Source organism: Pipistrellus hanaki (assembly GCF_964339955.1).
Source record: "Pipistrellus hanaki genome assembly, chromosome: 16".
Classification (NCBI taxonomy): Eukaryota; Metazoa; Chordata; class Mammalia; order Chiroptera; family Vespertilionidae; genus Pipistrellus; species Pipistrellus hanaki.
The window spans coordinates 39,536,225-39,550,632 of NC_140518.1; the positions used below are offsets into that span (position 1 = coordinate 39,536,225).

General features: G+C 56.6%; 1 protein-coding gene across 2 annotated transcripts in view; it reads left to right on the top strand.

Moving 5' to 3' along the window:
* Positions 1 to 14,408, top strand: part of NTN1 (netrin 1) — a 196,451-nt gene that overhangs the window by 13,918 nt on the left and 168,125 nt on the right. Inside the window, exons 1-2 of one of the 2 annotated variants that reach the window (XM_084863942.1) lie at positions 1,133 to 1,241; positions 1,721 to 2,857. In XM_084863942.1, coding sequence (XP_084720068.1) covers positions 1,831 to 2,857 — 1,027 coding nt within the window. In that variant the 5' untranslated portion in view covers positions 1,133 to 1,241; positions 1,721 to 1,830. Of the gene's footprint in view, positions 1 to 1,132; positions 1,242 to 1,720; positions 2,858 to 14,408 lie in introns of those variants that run through there. The other variant, XM_084863941.1, reaches the window with a different exon arrangement.

Consider the following 14,408-nt stretch of genomic DNA (forward strand, 5'->3'; position numbering starts at 1 on the left):
GTCCTGCTTTTTTCCCCTTCAGTCTACTGCCCACCTAGGCTCCCCGGGCATGAAAGAAGCCCGGTGCCTGATAGGCCCAACCTCACCGTGACAACTGTGTGTCCTTGGGAGGAAGTGCGTGTGTGCGTGTGTGTGTGTGTGTGTGTGTGTGGGGGGGGGGAACTGGTGCACAGGGGCAGCCCCTCTCGCCAGACCGGGGGTGGGGGTGGGGGTGGGGGGCTTCGGGCAGGAGGGGTGAGCAGGCAGAGGTCACACCCTCCTCTTCCTCATGACCCCAGGCTGTTTGCCCGCAGGGGCACGGAGATGTACGCGGTGCCACCATGGCCATCAGGCTGGGTGAGAGGAAGGCTCCACCTCCGCGGGCAGCAGCGCAGCCAAGAAAGCAAACACAGATGTGTGTGGATGGGACCTGGAGGGAGAGGACCGTCCCCTCCCCCATCCCCGCCCGCCGAGGAGGAGGAGGAGAGGGGCCGGCGGAAACCTGCGAGGCTCCCGGGGCGGCCAGCGCGGGCCGGAGCGGGGCTGACAGCCCGCGTCCCCCGCCGGCCCCTCCTCCCTCCCTCCGCGGGGCGCGCGCCGGCCCGGGCCCCCTCCCCTCCGCTCCGCTCCGCTCCTCCCCGGGGTTTCCCCGGGCGCTCCTCTAGCTTTCTCTTTGTCTCCGCTTTCCTTCCTCCGACTCTCCGGCTTCCCACCCGCGGGCGCTCTCGCTCCCTCCGCGCCCCCGGCGGGTTCCCTTGAACTTTCCTCTTTCCCGGGGCGAAAACTTTGCTCCCGAGCGGGCGGCCGCCCGGCTTCGTTATTGGCCGGCGCCCCGCCCGGCGGCCCCGCCCCCCGCCCCTCCATTCCCCCCCGCCCCCCTTCGCCCCCTCCGCCCCCCCCCGTTCCCCCCCGCTCCCCTCCGCCCCCTCGGCTCCCCGCTCCCCGCTCCCGGCGCAGCGGCGGCCGCTGCGGAGCCCCCGGAGGCGCGCGTGCGGCGGTGAGTGCTCGCCGGCAGCGGAGTGCGCGCCGGGCGCGGGCTGGGCGGCACTCGGACGGCGGCGGCAGCGGCGGCCGCGGCTTCACCCGAACGGGAGCGGCGGCGGCGGCGGCGGCGGCGGCCGCGCCGGGCATGGAGCTGGGCAGCCCGCGCTGAGGCAGGACGCGTCCGCCAGCGGCGAGGGAGAGGAGCCTCTCGCGGCCCGGCGTGCGGGCTCCCGGCCGGTGCCCGGCAAACTTTCCTTTCTCTTTTGCCCGTCCCAGAGGTAACGTCCCGAACGCGGAGTCTCCGGCGGCGGGGACGCGATCGGGGCAGCGGAGGGGGACCCCCCGGGCTGCGGGAGGAAGGAAGGAGCGCGCGGGTCCTGCGGGGCTGGGGCCCTCCTCCCCGCGCTCTCCTGCGCCCGAAACTTTTGGGGTGCTCGGCGGGCTGGCTGGCTGCGAGCGGGCAGGCGGGCGCGGGCATGCCCCTCGGGCGGCGTGGAGGCGGCGGCCGGGAAGCCCGGCTTTCGCCCGCGGCCCCGCTGCGCCGCTGGGCCGGGGAGAAGCGCGGGCGATGCTGGCTTGGGGCGGGGGGTCCCTCAACCCCCGGACTCGCCTTCCTTTGCGAGGCGGGCGGTCTGCCGCGGCGGGGTGGGTGCCGGGGAAGCCGGGGGGCGTTAGCCCGCACCCGGCTCTCCACCCGGCGCTGGGTGGGTAGAGGGCGCGGGCGGGCAGGCTGAGCGCAGCTCCCCTCTCTCCGCAGGCGCCTTCGGCGGCGGGCGGACCGGCTCCTCGGCGCGGCGCGGCGGGCGGACCCTCTCCGGCGGCGGGCGGACCCTCTCCGGCGGCGGGGCCGGGCAGGCTGGCCGCGGCATGATGCGCGCCGCGTGGGGGGCGCTGGCGGCGCTGGCGGCCGTGGCGTGCCTGGCGGGCGCGGCGCGCGGCGGGCCCGGGCCGGGGCTCAGCGCGTTCGCGGGCCAGGCGGCGCCGCCCGACCCCTGCTCGGACGAGCACGGCCACCCGCGCCGCTGCATCCCGGACTTCGTGAACGCCGCCTTCGGCAAGGAGGTGCGCGTGTCCAGCACCTGCGGCCGGCCGCCCGCGCGCTACTGCGTGCTGAGCGAGCGCGGCGAGGAGCGGCTGCGCGCCTGCCACCTCTGCAACGCGTCCGACCCGCGCAGGGCGCACCCGCCCGCCTTCCTCACCGACCTCCACAACCCGCACAACCTCACGTGCTGGCAGTCCGAGACCTACCCGCAGTTCCCGCACAACGTCACGCTCACGCTGTCGCTGGGCAAGAAGTTCGAGGTGACCTACGTGAGCCTGCAGTTCTGTTCGCCGCGGCCCGAGTCCATGGCCATCTTCAAGTCCATGGACTACGGGCGCACGTGGGTGCCCTTCCAGTTCTACTCCACGCAGTGCCGCCGGATGTACAACCGGCCGCCGCGCGCGCCCATCGCCAAGCAGAACGAGCAGGAGGCCGTGTGCACTGACTCGCACACCGACATGCGGCCGCTGCAGGGCGGCCTCATCGCCTTCAGCACGCTGGACGGGCGGCCCTCGGCGCACGACTTCGACAACTCGCCGGTGCTGCAGGACTGGGTCACGGCCACCGACATCCGCGTGGCCTTCAGCCGCCTGCACACGTTCGGCGACGAGAACGAGGACGACCCGGAGCTGGCGCGCGACTCGTACTTCTACGCCGTGTCCGACCTGCAGGTGGGCGGCCGCTGCAAGTGCAACGGCCACGCGGCCCGCTGCGTGCGCGACCGCGACGACGGCGGCCTGGTGTGCGACTGCCGGCACCACACGGCGGGGCCCGAGTGCGACCGCTGCAAGCCCTTCCACTATGACCGGCCCTGGCAGCGCGCCACGGCCCGCGAGGCCAACGAGTGCGTGGGTGAGTGCGGCGCCGCGTGGCTGGGGGGGGGTGCGGGATGCGGGATGCGGGCGGCAGGGGGGGTGGACGGACGGGGGCGCGGGGCGGCTGTTGGGGGGGCCTCGCACCCCGGGGCGCCGCGGCTGCACGGAGGATCCTCCCCAGCGGTGGTGCCGCGGGGATGGAGGGAGGTGCGTTCTGGGATGCGGTGAAGCCGAAGGGCAGAGCTCAGGACCGCGCGCTCCCCGTGGCGCTGGCCCTGGACTCTCTCCGGTTTGCGACCGACCGGTGCGCTCTGCAAAGCCAAGAAGCACGGGAAATGTTGCGGGGAGAGAGAGCGTTTTGCAGAAAATATTCCTCTAACCTGGGATCCACATGCAAGGTTGCCTTCCCCTCAGCTCGGCGGGACCGTCCTGTCTTGGGGCTGAAACTGGGCGCAGTGGGGGATCCGCCCGCCGGCCTGGTTCCCCGGTGGTTCCAGCCCCACAACCATAAATCCCCTGGGGAGATGGCAGAGGGGTTTATTTGCAGTGTGGGGCCAGTTCAGTACCTGGCGAATATCCATTCCTGCGCCCTCCATTTATGTTTTATGGTTTGAATTTTTTCCCTCCCCTTTTGGACAGCGTGCTTGTGTTAGCAAAATGATGATGTGATGGAAGTTAATTACTTATCTACAGATTACAAAGGAGAGTTCATTAATTATTTTAAACTAATTCAATTCTGGTTCCAAAAAAAAAAAAAAAAAAAGGAGCACAACAGATGTGTTCGTGTCAGAATCGGGTGAAATTAAATAGTTTTGAATTAACGAAGGATCCAGATTCTCACTTTTTAATGGGGTTTCAGTTCCTGAAAGAGAAAACTGACAAAACCAGCGCGTTGGCGAATAGATTTTGTTAGAAATGAGAATAAGGGGGGGGGGGGGGGGGGGGCGGGGAAGAGTTTATATTCTATTTCTGAATTTTGCAACTTTGTTGCTATAGAAACTCAGGGCCGATTTCTGGGGGTGGTGGGAGGAGGGGGCAGGTAGCGAGACATGACTCTTCCAGTATGAGATGTAAATTTCATTCTATTTTAAGGAAAATGATTTAGGTTGTAAAGGGCCATTTGGTGTGCATCCTTTGTGAATGTATAGATTTTTCCTTTGCTTCTCTCCCCCCCCTCCCCCTTCCTGAACAGCCAGTGTGAGTCTCCTCGGTTGCTTCACCCTCTGAAGCACATTGCAAAGCTCGCTGGTCCCCACGCACACACGTTTGGAGGTCTGGTTCTGATTAATTGTGTCATGTTGTTGTCGAATAGTTTGTGCCTCATGACTGCGGATGCAGACTTTGGAGCAATCCAGAGGAAAACATGTCTGGGAGCGCTGGGTGGGCACTGAGGCCCGGGAAGGCCTCCTGGTCTGCAGGGGCTGGGCCTCCTGTTGCACGGCGAACCCTCCATTTTTGCACTCGCTGTGCGGGGATTTTGCAGACCTAATTGTTCTCCCCTCTCCTTGAAGAGATGGAACCGGTGGCCGGTTTGAAGAGAGTCTTTTCAGCATTCTGCAATAGTGAGATAGTTATACCCGGGCGTTCGTGGTCTTTGAGAATAAAATGCCTTTGATCTGCTCGAGTTCTTCAGAAATATTGGTTTTTCCCATCTCTTCCCCCCCTCCTCTTCCCCTTTCCTCTTTTCTTTTCTTCCTTTTGTGCGTAAAAGCCCTGTATTGACATTCCAAGGGCCTCCCAGGGTTTTGCTATCAGTGTTAGTTTGTATGTGCATATGAAAGATACCTTTGAATTGTCACCGGCAGGGTCTAATTGGACAAATGCTAGTGAATGCGTGGAGGCAAATAAGCTGGCTGTTGTGGTGACATTTTACTGGTTTGAAGATTTGTCTACTTAGTGCAGATTTGTTCAGATTCATCAGCCACCTCTCCCTCTCCCAGTCACTTTGGATGTGGGGACAGAACCCGCATTTGCTGCAACAATAGTCCTGCACTTGAAATAACCTCTGTAGCTTAGGATTTTGTCTTTTGACGACAGCACTAACTAGGCACAAATTGGATTGACAGTTTTTTTTTTAAGCCAAATTGAGCAATCAACATATTCACTAATGTAATTAGTAAAGCCTTTTTGCTCAAAAAGTTTAATTAGGCCTAATAAGCACATGATCTACATGACAAATAATCAGCTAACAATATTTTCAGGTTTTTTTTTTGTTTTTTTTTTACCGAAGTTATTTTAATTCTCACTTAGTTAAAGTATCTTTAAATCTATTAAAGCAAAGCCTATTCGGCTATGTCAAAGTTTCTTACCGTTTCCTTTTTGAGTAGATATTCTGATATCTTGTAGATACAGACTGGGGGAGTCGGGTGAAGTTCCCATAAAGTCTTAATTGAAGTCTTAGTGGTTTTTCCATCCTCCTGTGAAAGAGAAAGCCAGCAGAGACAATTTAAAAGTGATTTACAATTAAAGGTCGAGCTTTTTATGAAAAGGCCCCGCCGCGGAGAGATGTGAATGAATTAGTATTTGACAGGTGATCTGAGACACTACAGGGCACTGTGCTAGGGAAAAGCCTTAATAAACCCTTCAAACACTAACTTTTGTACGATCAGCGGCTCAGAATTTTTTTTTTTCCTCTCGCTCTCTCTCCAACATAATCCCATCTTGTGAATTTCACACTGCTGACCTACATTCAAGCTCTCGGATTATTTACAACTAAGGCAAATCGAAGACATATTAATCTGTTTTTCATTCCCAAAACCAGTCTCGATAAACACATTGTTACCGTGCTGTTCTGTCTTTGCCTCGATAACATGAGACATGATGAAGAAGAGACTCCAATGGCACCCTTCCCCAGGTGATTCCCCCCCCACACCCCCAAACCTCTGAAAAAAACAAAAACTTTTGGTGTTATTTCTCTACATGGTTCTGCTGGATAGGGCCACAGTCCTTCCCGATCACTAAGAAATGCATGTGTCCTGTAGGTTTCCGTTGGCCAAGCTTCCTTTTCCGCATTGTTCCAAGGTTGAGTTCTCTATGGAATCCATGGGAACTTTTGTAAAACTCCATTTTATTTTAAATGCCATTTTGGGTTTCTTCCGGAAAAACACACGCCCTCCAAACAATATGAAAGACAAGGCTGTGTCTAACGTTACAGAGCCTCGACAGCTCTCCATGGGATAGCTAAAGACTCTCTTCCGCCCATGTGTATCAGCAGTGTTCACATGCTTTTCTACACATGTGCATTTACATTCATGGTGTCAAGAAGCATCCATGCATGGTGTGTGTGTGTGTTGTGGGGGGGGGGGCAGTGTACATTCAAGGGGAAATGCAGGAACAGTTTTAAACCACCTGGGTTGCTAGGCCCTTTTTTTCTCCCTCCCTGTTTTTTTTTTTTTCCTTCTTTCAAAAAGAGCATCTGAAGACCATATTGTGTTTCATAAATTATTGGCATCAGTTTTAATCAGCGTCCCCCTGACGTCGGAGCTGTGTTAGCGTTTAGGGCCTGACGAAGCACGCTGTTTAATCTCGCTGTGGGGATGTCAGCGGGAACCCCTGCCTGGCCTGTGACAGGGCGAGCTTGTGAAAACCCGTTTTTCGACTCCCTCTCTCCGGCTTTGCGTGGCCCAGCTGAAACCCAAAACCCACACAAAAGACATCTCTGCCAGAGGAGCACCGTGCTGGGCCGGCCTCCTCCCGTCATGGGTACCTGCAACCTAATGCTCGTAATTGTTTAAACATGGCTCTGGGAGGGAGGTTTTCATGCCGTAAGTGGCTCCAGGGTCTGGGCCTACCAGCATCCTCGGCTGGAGAGGGAGGCCTGTCCCGGCGGTGTTGCAGGGAGAATCCAATGCCCCGCAAAGGATGCTGGCAACATCGGAAGGCTAGCGCTATCTGCTGCCTGGTCCGGAGGCTGGCACACAGCTGCACATCAGTGAATGGGTACGGACTATAATTATCGTCATTGTGAGGATGAACTCTTGAGAGCTTATGTTTTTTGCACTCATTCATGGAATCGTTTTGTCATTGTGAGTAGGCCAGTGGTCGGCAAGCCGCGGCTCGAGAGCCACATGCGGCTCTTTGGCCCCTGGAGTGTAGCTCTTCCACAAAATACCACTGCCCTGGATGATTCTATTTAAAAAAAAAAAAATTATTGATTTTTTACAGAGAGGAAGAGAGAAGGGATAGTTAGAAACATCAATGAGAGAGAATCATCGATCAGCTGCCTCTTGCACAGCCCCTACTGGGGATGTGCCCACAACCAAGGCACATGCCCTTGACCAGAATCGAACCTGGGTCCTTTCAGTCCGCAGGCTAATGCTCTATCCACTGAGCCAAACCAGTTTTGGCATGGGTGAGTCTATTTTGAAGAAGTGGCGCTAGAAGAAGTTTCAGTTTAGAAAATGTGGCTCTCCAAAGAAATGTCAATTGTTGTACTGTTGATATTTGGCTCTGCTGACTGATGAGTTTGCCGACCATTGGACCATGCTAATAAGAGGCACTATTATTGCTTTCATTTCACAGGTGAGGAAAGCATAGCCAAGACATTAAACAGTTTGCCCGAGGGCTACCAGCTGGTAGTACTACATATACCTAGGAGATGGTGGAGGTGAAACTCCAGGCTGATATTTATGCTTTGAAAGCATCCTCAGTGTTGCCTCCCCAGAGAATGGGTGGCTGGCTGGTGGGGGGATGGCAGGCACACATCCACGTACAGGAGAAAAGTCGGCACGACTTTTCTTGCTAGAACTGCACATGGATCCGGTGTTAGAGTATGTAATATTATTATTATATATTTATGGTGATTACTCATGCTTAATATGAAGTTATATACAAGAAGCTGTCCTTTACTTTAGCCGTCAGGCCTAATGGGGGCTGGAGTGAGGGATGTCAGTGAAGAGGGTTTAAATGCTTCCTTGTGGGTGTTCAGCATCCACAGGGGTTGCCGATGGCCCCGTCTCTCTTGATCTCAGAGATGCTGGAACAGAGCTCATAACCAGAAATCCTCTTTAATAAGGCCTTCTCCTGTCTCCCTAATGCTTGGATTCCCTTTGCTTCTCTGGGACATATTGAAAAAAATAAAATAAAATCGGGGCAGTGGTTAAGAAGTGTCATGGCACATCCTGGTCCCAGCACGGTGCTGGTCGGTGCAGCGCCCGGTGTCAGCAGCACAGGCCTGCCATCGATCTCCGCTGGCCGCTGGCACTGGCGTGAGGGTCTTGCTGGGTCCTCAGTGCCTGGTGGGCAGAGCGGCTGCTCCCTGTGTCTCCGGAGAAGGGGACAGCTTCCTGTCACAGGGTCCCCTCGTGGGACTGGTCTCTGCCTTTCCAGGCTCTCCTGGGGCCCCGCCCAGCCTTCTCTCCGACCGCCTCCTCCCGTAGAAAAATGAGATCCTCGGAAAAGTATTTGAGGCTTTAGGTCCAGAGAAAATATTGGAAAGGCAGTGGGTTGAAATTCAAACGTTCCCTGGAAGGAATCCCCCTCATTTTCTGCTCACAGCTGGTATCGATATTTCCTTCTTGAGATGAGTTGTGCTTTTCATTAAGTCGATTTTTTTGTCTTGGGATTAAACCAACGTTGTATTCTTAATAGACTTTCATGTTTACACTTCAAAAGTCCACGGGGCTGGTATTCGTGTTATCTTGATGGCTTCTATAGTTTCTGCTGTGCACGCCGGCCTCACCAGAATGAATGGCTCACCGGGGAGCCGGGTTAGAAAACAGCCTTATCTGTCCGCGCACGAGTGTGGCTAGCGTGTGGGGCAGGGTTTCTCTCTTCCTTTTAGACGAGGTAACCGCGCCAGGGGTTTGTGCAGCGCCTTACATTGGGGGGTGGGGGTGGGGACCGCTCAGGATCTGAGCCTGATACTTGCAGAGCGGCCCAGAGTGTTTGCCTGTGGCCTGGTGGTGAGCGTTGCCCGGGCCGGCTGGGGACCCGCAGAGCGCAGAATGCCCATTCACGGTGGTTTGTCGGGTTCCATCCTGAAAACGGCCTGCAAACCCTTCCTGAATGCCAGGCCCCGTACCGGGGGCTTCACACGGGCTTTGTTTTGGGGCCTCAGGCCGCCACTAGGAGGGGAAGCTTTTCCAAAACAGATGTCCCTGCCACCCACGGGCAGTTTTTACCCAAACCGAACGAAGTGTGGACGGGCGTGCGGGGCACACCCTGGCTCCTTCAGGGACAACCGTTGCACACACAGAGTGGGGCGTGTGTGTGTGTGGAATGAGCAGGGCTTGCTCTGCAGGCCCGTCTCCCTAACAGCCGAGCCCTGCTGTAATCGGCTCCGAGGCACGGCGTTTGGGAATAGCGCCTGAGACAAGGGAGCTGCCGCGGACCGTCCTGACACACGCCTCTCTGTCTCGGTGCTGACGGCTGGCCTGAGGTTTGACTTTGTGGGGCACACACAGCACAGTGAATTAATTCTGTATGGCATCCCCATAGTCTTATTTCAAGAGGGTGTCTCCATCGTCAACTCAGCATTAAGTTTTCCCTGCCTTGGGAACCTTGTGTAATTTCTGTGATCCCCTGTGCCCTCCGCCGGGTCAGAAGGCAGAGACCCATTCCGGTCGCCAGCCCTTTGCCTGTGGAGATAACGCTGCCTCCCCATGCCCAGCTGCCCGGAGACCTGCGCTGGGCAGGCGCTCGGCCCTGGCTGCGGTATTTTGGGCCGGTTCTGCCCTCTGACAGGGAAGGGACTGTGGCCCTGAGACGGCGAGATGGGAAGTCCTCTCCTCTGCATGGACATTTCCGTGGGGATGTTGCTGGCGCGCAGAGAACCCGGGGGGGGGGGGGCACCTCTCAGAGCGCGGCCAAGGAGTGGAGAAGGGTGCTCTGCCCTCTCCTGGGTGGGTGTCGTCCCCAGAGGTCGCTGGTCCTCCTGCCGCTGGGATGTGGCGGTGCGTTTACCAGGAGGAAAGGGGTCTCTGTCCCTGAGGGAGCCTTCCAGGCTGTTGGAGGGGTGGCTTTCCAGAGATCGAAGAAAACGTGTGGGTGAGAACCTTGACAGGTAGAAAGTAACCAAACACCCCGGTTCATTGTATCCATGGTAACCAGTGCATCTCCCCAGCTCGGCTAGTGCCTGGGAGAAGATGCGGGACTCTCTCTGAGGACCATTGAGAGTAGCCCAGTTGAGGTGCTGGTCCTCTTCAGATGGGAACCCACCCATGTCCCCTCCTTGTAGTGCTAAATTCCCCCTCCGCTCCCCCAGGCCTTTTCTGCCCACAGATGAGAGGTTATTGGTTGTCAGGTCCAATTTGTACACGTTCCAGAGGCTCCACACCTGAGTTAGATAATCTGTAAGACCACAGGGATGTTTGAAGGGGCTGGATCTGAATAACAGAGTCCTAGGCAACAAGGAAACGAGACATCTTTTAGTGTCCAGGGGCCTATCCTATATGCTGCGCTATGTCCCATATTTGAGATCCCAAAGTGAGCCCTGGCCAGTGTGGCGCACCGACACGTCACCAGCGTGGTGCTGGGTCAGGGCACATGCCCGGGTTGCAGGCTCAATCCCCAGTAGGAAGTAGCTGATGGATGCTTCTCTCTCTTCCTTTCTCTCTAAAATCAGTAAAAACATATTAAAAAAAACAAAAACAAAAACAAAAACAAAAACAAAAAAACGTGTGCAAAGTGATGGACACCTCCTGCCTGCCTGAGGGCTGGTGCCAGCTTTGGGAGTGGCGTGGGGGGTCCATAGCAAGTCCACCCCCACTTCCCAACTCTGGGACCAAGACAGACGCTGCTGACCCATCACAGCCCTCTCCTCTCCCGAGTCCAGAAATGGCCTTAGGCCATTGGAGTCCGCCTCCGATAATGCCCCAGCAGCCATTACCGCTGGTTCAGCATCTGCCTCAGAGATGAGAACCAGGTGCCGTTGTCACTCTCAGAAGACACTACCTCCACACACATCCGCCCTTCCCCCTCCCCCCTGCCCCAGCTGTAGACGCGGAGGTACCTGCAAGTGGGTGTTTCTGGGGCCGTCTGTGGTCAGGCGGTCCGCTGGCTCTGGAAGGCATGCAAGACAGTGAGAAGGGGCTGCCCTCCCCGCAGGGGGAATACCTGGGAAGTTGTACTAACTGGCAACATGGGAGGGTCCTCAAAGTGAGGAGGTTTGCCAAATGCCTGGGACGCGGGGGAGGGGGTGAAGGTCCTGAGGCGGGTGTCCGATTTGGCTCCTGGGTTTCACATGTTCCTCCTGCCTTTGCCCTGTCCTGGTGGTTCCGTTTGCTCCCGTGCTGTCTAGAGACCACGGTTCCCTGAAAAGGGCCGTCTTCCTGGGGTGCAGCTCTGTGGGTGCCAGGCAGCGGGGGGGGGGGGGGGGGAGGGTAGAGAGGAAGTGGGGGATTGCTCCAGGGCACCTGCATTCTGAGACAAGCTCACCAGGGCCCCACCATGTGGGGGAAGTCACAGCCCTGCCAGGGTCACATGCCCCCACCCCTGCGTGAGCTCGCGGGGCCCTGCCCAGGTTGGGGTGTAATAGTCCCACCTCAGAAGCTGGGCCCTTGACCCCCATCCACCTCTGCGTGGCCTTGAGCAAGGAGGACCCGGCGCAGGCCACTCCGCCCCGCGCTCTGCTGACACTCGGGCCGCGCAGAGAACGCTGAACAATAGCAGCCCCGAGCCTGGCATGAGAAAGGAAACACATTGTGTTTACAAGATACGGGATCTGGCACCCGAAACATGGAAGTACCTTTGGGCCGGGCGCCCCAGGGCCCCCCTGCTCGGGGTCCTGCGGCCAACTTGTTTCCTCTGCCCGCAGCCAGGCCTCCGAGGTGGGCAGGCGGATGGCAGCCAGCTCTCTCTTCCCAGCCCAGCCCAGCCTCCCGCCTGGCTCAGGCCCCGGAGAACCACGGTGAGAAAGTGCTCGGCCTGCCCAGCTGCCACGAGGGAGGAAATGGCTTCTCACTCCAATCTACAGGAATCGAGCCGCCTCGCACCACATCTGCTGGCAGATTTGCCGTCCCGATACCCAGAAATGCTAGGGAAGAAGGGCCCGAGCATTCCCCTGAAGTTCTCACCCTGGTTATTGTTGGAACCGGGGCCCGACAGCTGTTTTTATTGTTGTTGTCATTTTTTTGTGTGTGTTTTTTGTTTTGCTTAAATCAAAGATCTCTGCAGAAGGATATGACCCCAGTGAAAGTGGAAAGCAAGTACGGCTTCTTCTGATCCTTAGGAAATAGTCCTAAAGTCCAGGGCAGAGTATTTTACCTAATAACTAGAGGCCTGATGCTTGAAAACTCAGGCACTGGAGGGGGGTCCCTCAGCCAGGTTTGCCCCCTCTCACAGTCTGGGGGCACTCAGGGGCAGGAGGCGACCCAGTGATCAGGGGGAGGCAGTGCCCTCATCACACCTCTGCTGCTGCCACTGCCAGCAGCGCAAGCTTGGCCAGCCCTGGTTACCTGAGCTTTGGGCAGCCCTAGGTGGCAGGGCAGCTGCTATTTGAGGCTTGCCTGTGCCTCAGGCCAGCCCTGGGAGTTGGGGGGCTGAGGGGCTGAGGGGACTGGGCACCGCCATCTTGTGGCTGTGGGTGCCGCCATCTTTGAGGCTGGGGCAGTCAATTAGCATATTCCCTCCTTATTGGCTGTGGGTGCCTTCATATTTGCGATGGTGTGAGGATCAATTAGCATATTCCCTCTTTATTAGCTACAGGATGTATGAAATACCAAGAGGTATGTGCTAGGGGTTATGGTTGAGAGCTCATCTCCAGCTTCAGGCTGCCTCGGGGCAAATCCCCCTCAGGGCACTGGGAGTGTGAGCCAGCTGTGTGAGCCTGTGAGCGCCCTCAGGCCCACTGGGCCTCCCCTGGCTTAGGGCCTCCCCTGGCTTAGTGTCTGGGGGCTGGGCTCAGGACCAAGCTATGAGGCTGATGGGGAGAGAGGAGCCCTTTCACTCTGTGAGGGCGGGGGCGCCTTCCTACGGACACCAAAGGCCTGGCACTTACCTTCAGCGTTGGGCTTTTATCAGCATCCATTTCTGCAGCTCTTACCGTCGCCACACCCTGTTCTAAACACTTTGCAGATATCACTTCTTCCCTCACAACGGCGTTCTGAGGCGGGTTCTATTATCATTAAGTAAACTTATTCCTTTTTTCCATTTCCATCCTTCCTTCCTCCCTATCCTCACCATGATTTTTTTCCATTTATCTTTTTTTTTTTTTGAGAGAGAGAGTGGGAGGGAGGGGGAGGAGAGAGAGAGAGAGAGAGAGAGAGAGAGAGAGAGAGAGAGAGAGGGGAGAGAGAGGAGAGCGAGGCATCAATGTGAGAGACACATAGATTGATTGCCTGGTTGCCTCCCACACATGCCCCGACTCGGGGCAGGGATTGGACCTGCAACCCAGGTAGGAACCTCTTGACCCTCTGTGCACAGGTCGGTGCTCTAACCACTGAGCACACTAGCCAAGACAGGTGAACATTTTTTATTGAAGTATTATATACATACAGAAAAGCACATGAATCATAAACAGCCAGCTCAAAGACATTGCACCATGTGACCATGTCTACATAACTAGCACCCACATCAAGAACATGCCAGCATATCCCATGTACCAAGAGGTCATGGGTTCAATTCCCAGTCAGGGTGCATGCCCAGTTTTCAGGCTTGGTCCTCAGTAGGGAGCATGCAGGAGGCAACTGATGGATGTTTCTCTCTCATCGATGATTTCTCTCTCCTCCCTTTCTTTCTCTCTAAAAATCAATAAAAACATTTTTTTAAAAAAAGAACATTCCCTGTGTTCCCTTCCCGTCACCACACCCCTGCCCACTGCACATTAGGTTTGACTGTTTTTGAATTTTATATAAATTGAATGTATGCTTTTTAAAAAATATATATATTTTATTGATTCTTTTTCACAGAGAGGAAAGGAGAGGGAGACGGACAGAGAGCTAGAAACATCGATGCCAGAGAAACATCGAGCAGCTGCCTTCTGCACATCCCCCACAGGGGATGTGCCCGCAACCAATGTACATGCCCTTGACCGGAATCAAACCTAGGACCCCTCAGTCTGCAGGCTGACGCTCTACCACTGAGCCAAACCGGTTTCGGCTTGAATGTATTCTGGCTTCTTTTACTCAGTAGTAACTTTGTGGTGTTGACCCACGGGCAGTCGTAGTTTTGTTAGTTCTCATTGCTTTATAGTGATCTGTGATACACGCGGTGCATTTATTTATCTGTTCCACCGATGGTGGACATCTGGGTTGTTTCCAGATTTCAGCTGTGAGACATGATGCCGCTGTGGCCAGCCCTGCTCGTGTCTTCGGGGGCACCTGTGGGTGCATGTCTGCTGGGTCTGTCTCTCAGAGAGGAACCGCTGGTCCCAGGGTAGGTCTCTGCTCAGCGGTAGCAGCAGGTGGCTGTGCATGGGTTCTGCATCTGGTAGGAAGAGTCACACACTGTTTTACGGGTGAGGGATAGATGCACACAGGACACAGAACCAGCCAGCAAGGGGTAGGGTTGGAATTGGAATCTAAGTGATGTGGCTCTGGAGGCTTGCCTTTCGCCACTCTTCCTGGTGGCCTTTATCTTTAATCCGTATGTACCCACCAAGGAAAGCTGTAACGGGGGTGAGGATGGGTCACAGAGGTGACTGAGTAAAG